The sequence below is a fragment of the Canis lupus genome, chromosome 16 (assembly GCF_048164855.1).
Source record: "Canis lupus baileyi chromosome 16, mCanLup2.hap1, whole genome shotgun sequence".
Taxonomy (NCBI): Eukaryota; Metazoa; Chordata; class Mammalia; order Carnivora; family Canidae; genus Canis; species Canis lupus.
Genome location: NC_132853.1, coordinates 49,248,828 through 49,262,880, shown reverse-complemented (window position 1 = coordinate 49,262,880; position 14,053 = coordinate 49,248,828). Strand labels below are relative to the sequence as shown.

Sequence of the window (14,053 nt, the reverse complement as noted above, 5' to 3'; positions counted from 1 at the left end):
TTTATTGTCAGAGGACAGGTGTCCATATTCTTCAGGCCAATGATGCATTAACAGTACAGAAGGGCTATAGGAAACTGTGGAGCTAAGTGGAAGAAAGCAGGAAATTTCTATCCAGCTTCCATGTTTAAAAAGAAATAATGCTGCTCCACTCATTTCTACAAAGGTATATCTTTGGCACACTTTACCTTTACAGTCTACTATTTAGGGTTGACTTTGAACAGGCTCTTTCATTTCACTTCCACATTGAATATGAAACATTAGGACAAGCTTTCTAGAAGTGTGTTTTGTATTCAGGTTCCATGAGAAAACCATGACAAGAACATGCCAAAGCAGTTACTGTCTAATAAGCTAAAATTAGAAGAAATTTTTGCAAAGATGTGTGGGTGCCATTTGCTGAAATTTGATAACAAGAAGCAGACTGTAAGGCAGCAACCACCAAAGTGTGGCTGCAGGCAGAATTTTTAAGATGAAAAGTGAAAAAGATCAGGATTGTCAATCTCTTCTCAATATTTGAGTTAATAGTTAAATTCATTTCACAAACAGTAGCAATAGAGATGCCTGCAAATTCTAGACAAAAGTGAGTTAATGAATTAGAAAGCGAATCTGCAAGTGCTTGTATTGCTTTTCCTTGAGCCCATCTGCTTAGCATGTATTCATTGATGAAATGTTTATTGAACTTCTACTTTACACCAATGACCATGCTATCCACTAGAGAAACTTAGATGAAAGAGACACCTCCTGACACTAAAGCCATCATCTTCTAAAGGGAAGTTAGACCCAAGCAACCAACAGTAGTGCCATAATACAGAGTACCCTGGGAACCTAGACAAGGGGAGATACTTTGCAGAACAGATGACACTCAAGTTGAGCCTTAAAGGATGAGTTGATCCCATGAAACAGAGCTGGAGTGGGAGACCACTGTAGGCAGGCAAGAAAAGGTCATAGCAGGAGCAAAAGCAAGTGTGAAGATAGGGATTGCCTTTGGGAAATGGTGAGAAGATGTGATTAGAGGATAAGACACATGATCAGAAAGAATAAATGGAAGTATCACTAGACAAAAAGGCCTTGACTGCTATGTTTAAGACTTCACAGTGTATTCTGTAGGTAATAGGGAGTCTCTGTAACTTTTTATGGAGGAGGAGACAATGATCAAGTGACTCTGATGATGTGAAAAGTAGCTCTGACAAGTGATGTATGGAAGGTGGGTTGAAGAAGAGGAGAGAGTGCAGGTAGGGATACTAGTTATGAGACTTAGCGGTACTGTAAGTGAGAAATGCCAAGACCTGCAATGTCAGGATAGACACTTGGTCTTTTTTTGTGTTTAGTCAGTGAGGGTGGAGGACTCCAAAATGACTCTAAAACTTATCTTGAATGATGGAGGAGTGACCAATATAGAGCATTCTGATGGAGGAGGGCTTCTAGCATGAGCAAAGGCAGGAGGAAGAATAATAGGATTATTGAGGGAGAAGGTGAGTTCTGTTTTGGAGATGTTGTTAATGAATTACCTCCACGGAAAGTGCAGAAGTATGTTGAGAAATGTGGCTTTGAAAAATAGGGAAAGAAAAAAAATCAAAGCACAGGGTTATGGATTTGGAAGTCATTAGCAAATAAGTTGTAGGACCAAACACGGTCAAAGAATATAAAGCAGGAAACTTAGAAGCATTGAAACAGAATAGTTAAATTTAAACACTAGGGGAAAATGATGAACTAAATAATTTACAAGGGCAATATTAGAAGAAGAAACAAGAGAAAGTAAGATCATGAAAGGCAAAGGCGAAAATTTTTCTTGGCCAGGTCTGAGGTGATTAATATAATTTCTGCCTATATCCCATTAGCCAGATATCCATCTATGACCCCCACTTGAATAAGTGAATGCAGGGTTCCTGGCAAAGTAGCCACCTCCCAGCAACAACTATTGGCTGTGAATGGGAGCACAGGTCTTTTGTAGGTAGCTATCCCTCCCTGCCCCATAATTCTAATTTCACTAGGTCTCCCTGAATAATCCCCACATCTACTTATATACTGTAAAGACATCCCACAGCAGCAGCAAATGTTTTTTTCTGCCCAAATTATAAGATAGATTAGCTGGCTTTAGATTGTAAGCAATGCCTTGCCAGTGGTCTGTAACTGTACTACTTTATCACATCTGAGCACTGCACAGAATACCAAAACACCTAGGTGGTGTTTCTCTGAATACTAAAGTGTTGTATGTCAACTTTCAATATAAGAGCTAATGAAATCTTTGTGACTACACATCAGTGACAGTGATTAGAACAACGGAAAAAACATCCATGCCAGAAATAATTTGAGTGAAACGTTTGTTAGCATGTTTCCCTACTACAATTAGAAACTTTAAGTCTAGCTGTCTCCCTGGGGTACTAAGTGAAAATCTATTAGAAAAACACAGTGCCATTATATATTTTGTGTAAAACAACTGTTCTTCAGTTTTCAAACTGTTAAATGGGTGGAGGGAAGGGAAGGTGATTCCTGCTTGATAAAGGTTTTTTTTTTTTTTTTCCTCCAAAAGACTCCATAGCTCTGAAGTCTTGAGGTATAGGGAAACAGGGTTATCATGTAAGAGTAGCTTCTCACTGCCTTATAATCTATCATTGTCCAAGGGTAAGCATCACTTGTCTCCAGTAATACATATCAAGGGGCCTACTGATGCCTGCAAAGGAGAATGGAGGTAGGATCTACCCTCTGCTCTCTTTTGTCAGAATATATACATCCAGGATAGGGGAGAGGGGACAGTACTGGGAGAAAAGTCTTCAACTCTGACCTGTGGTTGGTCCTCTCCTAAAATATCTAAAAGCAAATCTGTCTTGAATATAAGGTTTATTAATATCCTCTTGAAAACCCTCTGGTCTACATGAGAAATTAAACCGTTTCCTTAACTTTTATGGTATTACTAAGGGACCAGTTAGCTCTGTCTTTATCTCCCCTCTCTGCCTGAAATTACACTACCAAGTTTTCCTGCATTGACTAACATTGAATGGCACCCATATCCAATAATTGTTCCCTGATCTGTGGATTTCTCTTTGGTTGTGTAGGTATTGGGGTCAAGGCATGGAGGGGTAAGGATTGGGGTTAAAGAGAAAGGTATCGCATTTCAGGATTAAAGTTCTGTTTGAGCATGCAGTCATCTTCCAATATGTATAGTTGTGTGGTTAATATTCATTCCTTAAGTATAGCACTCTGCTAGTTCTTATGGAGAATATAAAAGAAATATAAAATACAGCTCACTTAATATAGCTCACTTAATTCTTACCACAGTCCTGAGAGGTCATTATTACTATTCCTGTCTTATAGAGAAGTTAAGTAGCTTTTCCAAGATTACAAAGCTTCTAAGTGACAGAACTAGGATTTGAAACATGGGCCTATTTTTATTTGTTTCAGAGATGAAGAAGCAGCATTGTGAATGCAGTCAGGGAACTTGGCTATGTAACTTTGAATCACAAGATGATCTCATTATATATAAGCTATGTGGAAATAATTCTGCCTGCACCCCTGCCCCCCCCCCCCCATTTGGACTTTATCACCACATATAAACCCACACTAAAGTTGACTTTGATTGCCATCATATTTAATTATAGAGGGAAGACATAGTTGTGTTCAGTCATACCTAAAATCATGTGACACTGATGAAGGTTCCCTCTGTTTCTTAACTAGTCTCTCCCAAAATGCCTATCAAAAAATGTCAAAATTAATTGCTGATTTTAATTATGTTAAGAATTCAGGGTTTATACCATTACAAATGAATACATTGCTCTTTATATTGGCTGATTTTTTCACACAGATATGTCCATTTTTCAGAGAAATAAAAATCAAGTTGCTAATCTCATCAGTGTGTTAGTGGAACTGGGTCTCAGAAAACCCTGGGTTCTCATCCCAGCTCTTAGATCCCAGCCACATGAGCTGGGAGCTGTCCTTCAGTCTTGCCAAATTTCCGTCTTCCACCATAATATTAGGAGTAATATTTAGACCTATGCCTATAGTATTGGTGTTTGTGAGAATCTAAAAAACTGTTAAAGATTTTTAAAACCATAAGGTAGTTTACAGCTTTACAGTATTACTAACTCAGTCATTCTACAAATATGTATTCCTATTGCCTAGGAGTACATATGTGAAAAGGCTTCCAGCCTCCATACAATCTCGTGGGAAGACTGATGTACAGACAGATAGTGTAATGAAAGTGTGTACCAAGTACAAGAATCTGAAGGAAGGAGCCCCTGAGTCTATCTGGTGGGACCGGGGAGAGCTTCACAGAAGAGATGGTGTGAACTGAGACTTAAAGAATAAGAAATAGTTTGCCTGATGAACTAAATGGGAAAGAGAATTATAGGCAGAGGGAGAGCGTGTTTAAAACCCTAGAATAGGGGATCCCTGGGTGGCTCAGCGGTTTAGCGCCTGCCTTCGGCCCAGGGCATGATCCTGAAGTCCTGGGATCGAATCCCACATTGGGCTCCCTGCATGGAGCCTGCTTCTCCCTCTGCCTGTGTCTCTGCCTCTCTCTCTCTCTCTCTCTCTCTGTCTCTCATGAATAAATAAATTTTAAAAATCTTTTTAAAAAATAATAAAATAAAACCCTAGAATAATTTACTCCATCTGAAATTAGAAGCAGAAGGTAAGTAGGTAAAGACAGACAAATAGTCAAGGGACACATATGGAGAGCCTTTGAATACCATGCTAAGGAGTTTAGATTATGTATGGGAGGAGGTATAAAGCCAGTGAAGAATTTTGAGCAGACTTTTTATCAGGTTTCTGCACTGTAGATTATTGGCATGGGCCAGGGAGCAGGCAGTGGAGAGAATAAGGCTCTTGCAGTTATCCAAGAGAAAGTATAAAGAGAAGAGGAAAACAACTGATAGATTTTAAACCTGAGTGACTGGCAATATATTAAAAAATAAAGAAATCCTAAATGGATTTGGTTCTCAGAAAGCTTCAACTTCAAATAGTGTCATATGACAGGTTATTTGAATGATCATTTGAAGGAAGATAGATCCAGTAGGCAATTAGAGAAGCAAAACAATATGTCTGTGCTAGAGATGTCAGTGCAGTAAGAGCTGAAGCCAGGAGACCTGTGAAATAAGAAGAAATGGGAAATAAAGCAAAGAAATTACATCACTGAAGAAAATGGGAGAAAAAGTACCAGGGTGGTGTCACAGATGTCAAGAGAAAAGAGTTCCAGGGGAGGTAGTCAATCGGGCCTACTGCTGGAGGAAAAAAAGAAAAAGAGTTCAAAGGCTAAAATACAACCAATTACAAGGCTGCCGGTAATGGCGAGGCTAGGAGTCAAAAGGAGTAAGGCTTGGGGGTGAGCAAATAATCAGAAAAATAGAAATAGGGGCACCTGGGTAGCTCAGTGGTTGAGCATCTGCCTTTGGCTCAGGTCATGATCCCGGGGTCCTGGGATTGAGTCTCGCATCAGACTCCCCACAGGGACCCTGCTTCACCCTCTGCCAATGGCTCTGCCTCTCTGTCTGCCTCTCTCATGAATAAATAAATAAAATCTTTTAAAAAAATAGAAATAAACACAGACAAATGTAGTGTAACACGTTCAGAGGGTAGGTTAGCCACTGGCACCATATCTTAATCAAAACAGTAAGGGACAAATGGAAATGTTAGTATATGACATAAATTGCTGTTTTCCTTCATGTCCTGAACACTCTAAACTCAGAGTCCAATCAGAACCATTCTTTCATGAATAATGAGATATGCTATGTCCAAAAAGAAATGAACCACAGTTCTCACTTCATCTTTTCCTTGATCTGTTTTGCTTGCTGTTTCTCCTCAGTGCCAGATCAACAAAAGCAAAAGCAAACACTATCCTCTCTAGCTAGCTAAAATGCATACTAAAGAAATGCAAACATCTTACCAGAGATTCTTATTTATGGTAGTAAAATGAAAGCAGTTCAACATCAGTTCTGTGTCTAATTCATTTCCTTGTCAGATGTGAGTTTTTTATCTTAACTCTGCTGGGCATGGCCTGAAGCTTAGGTAGTGGGTCAGAGGCCTGTATTCAAGGGTTGTAGTACTATGTAGATGAATCTGTGGATGAGTCACTTGAAGTAATAATTCTTATACCAGGGAGGCTACAGTAATTTCAGTGTTAATAACTGGATAGGATTTTGAGAACTTGAGATAGGGCACTTTATAAATATTGCATGTCATTTTCTAATATACTCTTAAAATAGCCTACCAGCTAAATTGGGCTTTCAAATGATAAATAAAAGTTCAATAGCAATTCCCAGACTTTGTGAATGTGAAACAATCTGGGCTCATACCTTCAGATGATACCGATGACTCCATGCAGGCTACACTTCTCTGAGACTTTTTTTCAATTTAATAACTTCCTTTCCATTATGGTTGATCTTATCCAGTGAAATAAGTTGGAATGGCATCCACTAGAACTCAGAAACTCTTGAAGCTCAAGGTTAAAACATGGTAGAATTTCTTTTTGAAGTCTCTTTGGAATGAAATCTCTTTGTAAATATTCTTGAGTAAGCTGTCCCATTCCCTAGACTTCAGATACTATACTGAAGCTTGAAAAAAAAAAAAAAAAGAAGAAGAAGAAGAAATTTAAAATGTATATGTTTTTCAGACTTTGGTGTGAGGTATCTCCAAATGTTAAACCTGGCAGAGTAGCCAGTGTTCAATAGGAGAGAAAATCATCCAGAAGATATTTGGGCCTCTTTTCAGGGAAACATCATCAACAAAAATGTACTTGCAGTTTTTCCCCTTCTTTTTGATTAATTCATTAGACTTGAAACTGATATAATGGTTTCATTTCCCTCTTCTATGGCACTCCAAGTGAAAGGAATAGAAGAGTTTTGTTACCAGTAACATAAAGAACCTGGTGGTTTCTAATGACCACTAACCTGGTGGGCAGGAGAGACAGTTCTAAGTGTCTGCAGTTCTTATAGGCTAGAGCAAAAGTGGTAAGAAGCCATATCCCAAAGGTGATCTGGCATCCTTTCTTTAATACCCAATTTTCTCTTGCTTCCAAAAAATGTTATTGAGAACGTTTATATGCAATATACTGTGTTAGGCATTCCAGGGAATATAAATAACTCAGAATTTCTGTCATAAATGTAAATAGAAATAAATACACATCTTATATACATACACATATATACATACATTCATTCACATTTAAAGGATTAAATCAGAGATGCCTGGGTGTTGCAGTCAGTTGGGCCATCAGACTTGTTTTTGGCTCAGGTCTGATCTTGGGGTCTTGAGACTGAGCCCTGTGTTAGGCTCCACACTCAGCATGGAGTCTGCTTGGTTCTCACTCCCCTCTCCCTTTACACCTCCTCCCACTCCACCCCAACCCTCAGATAAATAAATAAAATCCTTTTTTAAAGGAAGAATTTATCATTAAGATGCTTTGAGCTAGAAGAACTAGAATACTCCCAATTCAGATTTAAACAAATAAATGTGTTACTTCATATAACAAGTCCAACCTTCGGGCAGCTTCTGATACCATAAAGTCAGGGCTTATACTTCGTATTTCCACAGTTCTCTTAGTTTAACCCTTCTGTTAACTTTATCTTCAGACAAGATGACCACATGATTGCAAGAGAGCCATTGCAGTTCTGAGTATCAGGAGCTGATAAGACAACGTGCAGAGGCAGAAAAGAGAGTTTTCTCTTTCTTCAGAGATTGGAGATCCATTATCAAGAAATGGGGGAGTGGATGCCGTCAGGAAACCTTCAGTCGAGTAGAGGAGAGAGCATGAAATAGTGTGCTACTTACTTTACTACACAGATACACAATCTATAATGCTTGTACCAAAAAGAAAATACTCCCTGTTTCTTGGCTATGGGAAAGGTAGAAGGGATCAAAGAAGACTTCACTTGGGAAAGAGGTTGTTAATTCATCTGGGGACATGTTGAGCTTGAGGTACTGCAGGACCTCCAGGTAGAGAAATACAACAAACAGTTGAGTGTATATTGTTGTAAATCTTAGAAGTCTAGATTAAGAAAAAGATACAAGTGGTGGTGAAGGCTCTCAGGATGGATGAGCTGATGGAGAAGGGACAGACTAGAACCAAAAAGGAGATCCTAAGGAGCACTGACATTTAAAGCACGGGTAAAATAAGAGGAGTTCACAGAGACAGAAAATAAAAATGCATCTTTTAATGCCATCTGTGTGTGGGATGGGTGTAAGCCAACTAGAAATGACATTTTGTGATATTCACACATGTAATCTGGGTAAAGGACTGGTAAAAGCTAGGGACCTTTCAATACCCATTATTTGCCCAGCAGCAGGTCCCCTCTCTTAGAAACTGGTTGAATGAAACAATGTTTCACTGGAGGTATGAACAATACCCCACCCAGTGCAGAATTGGAGCATTAAAATTCTAAAATGAGTCTCTTTTTCTTTGCAGGAGTGGTCACACATTACTTGCTTTCTGGTTTTCCCGCCAAGAGGGAAAACTAAACCGACAGCAGACTATTGAACTGGGACATCACATCCTCAAAGCACACATTTTTAAGGTAATTAGAGAAGTTAAGTTTTCCTTTCTAGCTCTAGCAGGTTTTCTTTAACACTATGTATGAAGTTACTCTCATTTCAGTGTAGTCCCTGCTTTTTGTTGTAGAATTGATCCATCCCCTAAAATTTGTGGCCTGTTCCTCTTCAGGCCTTTGGAAAGAGAACCACATTTGTCATCTCCCAGTTTAGCAGATTGCTAGGCCTTTTCAGGAGATGTACAAGTATAATCATTTAGGTAAGAAGTAGACACACATATATATGTGTACTCCATATATGACTTACCGTCTCCTGAAGACAGCCGTGCTATAGCAATTAGTAGCAGATTTTCACAATGTCTGAAAAAAAGGCACTGAGAGCAATTACTCTCTCAATTTTCTTAGAGTTTTATAAAGATTTTAATATTCCTGATGTTATGGTTTTCCAATTGTTTATGTGGAACCAGCAATAACCTTTCTTTGAGCTACTTCTCCCATTTCTTCATTCAAATTATAATCCTAATTTTTCTCCCAGTAGTTTCAAAACTTTTAAGAACTCTATAGGATCAGCATCCCTCTCTCTTGGCATTCACAAGCCTGGAGTAGAGCCTTGTAATCCAGACAATGGCACATAATTCACCTATTTTTTGTGAATGCATTCATTTGTTTATTTAGCACTTACGTGGGCACTGTACTAGGTCCTAGGGATACAAAAACAAAAAAGATAAAGTCCCTAATTTCAAGGAATTTACAGTCTAAATAATAGTTGTGGGATAAAGCACAAAAGTCAGGAAAGAAATTTGTTCTCCTGGTTTTTCTAGCCCACAGTTTGCTGTTGCGTCTGCTACCTCCAACCCTGCAATCTCTTCAGAGTGCTTTTCCTGCCTCAGGATTGAGAAATACAAGTATCTCAAATAGTTCTCTGTGTCGGATTTCCCCCGAGGGATACTGTTAAAGATAAAACAGTTCTCTTCAGAGAAAAGGATGGCATTAAGGGCAACTCCAAGAGCCTAGCAAATTCTTCCCAGCATATAAGCTCACAGCCAGAGAAACCTGTTCAGCAGAGGTACAGAAGTGAAACCCACAGTGACAAGTCCTTTATTTGAATCATAATTGTCTTATCTAACAAATCACTGTACCAAAAATGACTTTACCCGGTGACCTTACTTAGCGGGAGCAGAGTGAGACTAAAATAACAGGCCAGGTGTCTCATTCCAACTTCAAGTGGACCAAAAAGTGTCTGCTACTTCTATAAACTCTGAGATCATTATCCTTCAGTTAGATAGGAAAGTAACTTAAGTATTAAGCATTACCACTTTAAACACTTAAGCTTTTAGCTTCACCATCTGCCTTGGATCAGATGCAAAGAAGTTGATTCCTGTCTTTCCTACACTGTAAAATAAACAAATAACACATTACCAGATAAATGATATGAAGTTTCTTTGACCTAGTGTGATTATATCCAATAACGAAAACCTACATTTAAACAACACACTCCTATCGTTGACACAGTTTTATCTTATGTTGCTGCAGACAACATGGTTGCTGAGATAAGACTGGCTCCATGTGTGATTCAGGCCATAAATACTCGGGTGCACAGCATATGGTGATGACATGACCATGGGCTGAAGAATGTAGACGTGGACTATGACTTTCCTGATGGTATACTTTTCAGGGTCTTTTAAATGCACAGTGCTCCCTGTCAATACACTTTAGCTTCTCCCTGAGTACTAGAATTTTCAGTCCCTACAGTTGAAGGTCATGAAAAGGCAAAGACAGACTCTATGATTAAACCAGTACATTTAGAACTCCCAATCAGCAATGACATATAGTCCAATTTATATTTATTTCCAATTAATTTTAAATTCTCTGCTTTATCTTTGTTCATGAAAAGTTGCATAGTATCATTAACAACCTTAAAAGCACAAGATTATAGACCTGAAATTCTGGATATTCAGCTGGCTAAGGAGCCCTTTTCATTCTTTCTGTTTTTAACAGCTTCATTGAAGTATAATTTTTTTTTTGAAGTATAATTTTTATACCATAAAAGTAACCCATTTTAAGTATACAAATCAGTGACTTTTAGTATATTTACGGAGTTGTGTAACTATCACTACTAATAGTACATTTCCATCACCCTAAAAATAAACCTCATGCCTCCTTGAAGGTACTCCTCATACTTCCCTGGCAACCACCAACCTGCTTTCCATCTCTATAGATTTGACTTTTCTGTGTGGCCTTCTGTGTCTGGCTTCTTTGAGGATTTTTTCAGGGTTTATCTGTGTTATAACAAGTATCAGCACTTGATACCTTGTTTTTTTTTAAGATTCTTAAAAATTTATTTATTTTAGAGATAGAGCGCACACATGCAGAAGGTAAGTACAAAAGGAGAAGGACAAGACTCCACGTTAAGCACAGATCCCAATGCAGGGCTGGATCTTATGACCCTGAGATCATGACCTGAGCCAAAATCAAGAGTTGGATGCTTAACCAACTAACCCAGGCACCCCACTCGATTCCTTTTTATTACCAAGTAATATTTTGTTTTGTAGATATGCCATATTTTATTTATCCATTTACTAGTTGGACATTTGGGTTATTTCTACTTTTTGGCTATTATGAATAATGTTGCTGTGAACATTAGCTTATAGATTTTTCCCTTTTTTGATTTTTTTTTAAGATTTTATTTATTTATTCGACAGACACAGAGAGAGGCAGAGACCTAGGCAGAGGGAGAAACAGGCTCCATGCAGGGAGCCCGGTGTGGGACTCGATCCTGGGACTCCAGGATCACACCGTGGGCCAAAGGCAGGCACTAAACCTCTGAGCCACCCAGGCGTCCCCTTTTTTATTTTATTTTTTAAATAAAACTATCCATTTTAAAGTGAACAGCTCAGTGACATTTAATACATTTACAATAGTGTTTAGGTTTTTATACGAACATGTCTTCACTTCTTTTGGAAATATACCAAGATGGAATTACTAAGTCATATAGTAACTCTTTAACATTTTGAGGAATTACCAATATATTTTCCAAGCTGCATACCAACAGTGTATGAGGGTTCCAGTTTTTTCAAGCCCTTGCCAACACTTGTTAGATATTGTCTGTCTTATTGTAGCCATTTTAGTGCAAACTGGTATCTCACTGTAGTTTCAATCTGCACTTCCCTAAGGACCACTGGTGTTGCACACTTATGGTTATTTTGTAATCCTCTAATTGCTATTTAGATTTTTTTTTAATCTATGAAAAGAAAGCAAGCTATTTGTAAATTGTGGCCAGAAATATTTCAATCTGGTTTGTAATGCAGGGTGTTTCATTGGTTTGAGTCTGGCCACCAGAAGGGTTTTGGAATGCTCTTGTGATTAGCTCCCTAAATGCTGCCCTCTAAAATGTTTCTTTGATTGTTCAGTTCTATAACATTTCTTACTAGAACAGAACTGATGACCGGGAGGAAAGATGCTATAAGTAGGCATCTGGTGGGTAGAAGAAAGATCCTTCGACATCAGTCAGAAGGCATGAATTCCAGTACGGACTCTACCATTTCAGTTAAGCAGTCTGTTTTCTCATCTGTAAAATGGTAACAATATCTAACTCTCAGGATTGTTAAAAGAATCATAGATATATATAAAAGAAAAGTACTTAGACATATATCTAATATAAGGTTTTATGATCAAAATTATTAACAGAAAAAAATTATTAACAGGCCTTAGATGCCTGGTGGCTCAGCGGTTGAGCATCTGCCTTTGGCTTAGGGCATGATCCCGGAGTCCTGGGATCTAGTCCTGCATGGGACTCCTCCCAGGGAGCCTGCTTCTCCCTCTGCCTATATCTCTGCACCTCTCTCTCTCTCTCTCTCTCTCTCTCTCTCTGTCTCTCATGAATCAATAAATAAAATCTTTTTAAAAAATTATTAACAATAATGTCTTGCCTGCTAATAAGAATTAATAATGAGCATATGGGATCCCTGGGTGGCACAGCGGTTTAGCGCCTGCCTTTGGCCCAGGGCGCAATCCTGGAGACCCGGGATCGAATCCCACGTCGGGCTCCCGGTGCATGGAGCCTGCTTCTCCCTCTGCCTATGTCTCTGCCCCTCTCTCTCTCTCTCTCTCTCTCTCTCTCTCTGTGACTATCATAAATAAATAAAAATTTAAAAAAATAATAATAATGAGCATAAATTCCAGATGGTAATATAACCTTTTCAGAGGTTACCTAACACCCTCTACGGCAGTAATCAGCAAATATGGCTTTGCAGTCCATATAATCTGAATTGAAACTGCTTAACTCTGCCATTGTAATTCAAAAACAACCAGAGGTGGTGCAGATATAAATTTATATGGTCATATTCCAGTAAAATATTATTTATAAAAACTAGTGAAAGGCTGGATTTAGCCCCAGGCCATAGTTTGCCAACCCCTTTGTTTACTAGGATCCTTTTATTATAACTCAACATAGCCACATGGATGGTCAGATAAGAATAGTAATGATTTATTTAAGATGCTTGAATAACTACAGGTGGATCACTAATGATATACTTTTAAATAATTTGCCTTAAAAAACCTCTTTGGATGAGCCACCTAGGTTAGTTTTTGCCATGATCTTAAGATACCTGAGCCATGGCTAAGATCCCTAAGATGAGATTGCTGTCATTTCTTTATGCTTTTCCTGTTTGTATTCACAACTACTGAGCAGGCTTTCTACCAGCTAATAAACAGTGTTGTAAATTTAGACTCTAACAAATATTTAAGGAAGGGACTCCATTACCATCTATCTCTGACAAAAAGAGATCCCTTGTTACTTGGGCAGTAGTTACAGATATTAAAAAAAACACTTTTTCTGGTTATTTGAACCAAAAGTTCTCTTTAAGAATCCATCAGCTCAGAATTAATTACAAGTTATTTTTGGCTATATCCTTCCTAATAATGGAATCCTTCCTATCACATTTGTTGGGTACAATTTAACTAAACTGAAACTCTTTCCTCTTATATCTCATAGAAACAAAGAGTCAGCCCCACCAAGCAGAAGAAATCAGTAGAGCAAGTCCATGGCACATGTAAAGCTCATATTCCAAATCCTAGAGTCTAGCTCTATTATTTCAGGCTTCTTTCCTATGTATCTACTTCAGCCTCATGGGGACCCTCAGTGCTGCTTTGCCACTTATTTACTGGACCATTTCACTGAAGTTCATTGACCAAGGTCTATTTTTACTCAGTTCCTTTTCCCATTTCTTTTTTATCTGGCTCTCAACTAATTCCACAAACAACCTGATTTATGAGTCACTGAAGAAATCAAAGCCATTGAGTGTGACTTCCCTTAACTACTCCCTTCCTCTCACCAAAAAATTAGTCTACAGTATCATCAATTCTTACCTCCCTTTCTCTTGCCTCAGAGGAAGAAATATCCCTATTCCCCTCCTTTTAAAATGTTATTATATTTTAAACATACCAGAAAGCACAGAAAACTGAATAATTGAATACTATCTACCAGATTTAATGGATGTTAAGATTTTTCCATATTTGCTTCAAATAATTTTCTTTATTTTGAAGAAATGAAAATTTAACACATATAGTAGAAGCTCTCT

At 38.2% G+C, this 14,053-nt stretch overlaps 1 protein-coding gene across 14 annotated transcripts in view; it reads left to right on the top strand.

The window, feature by feature from the left end:
- Nucleotides 1–14,053, top strand: part of TANC2 (tetratricopeptide repeat, ankyrin repeat and coiled-coil containing 2) — a 369,328-nt gene that overhangs the window by 313,939 nt on the left and 41,336 nt on the right. For all 14 annotated transcript variants that reach the window (XM_072781222.1, XM_072781217.1, XM_072781218.1 and 11 more), the window contains one exon: nucleotides 8,393–8,501. In XM_072781222.1, coding sequence (XP_072637323.1) covers nucleotides 8,393–8,501 — 109 coding nt within the window. The remainder of the gene's footprint in view (nucleotides 1–8,392; nucleotides 8,502–14,053) is intronic.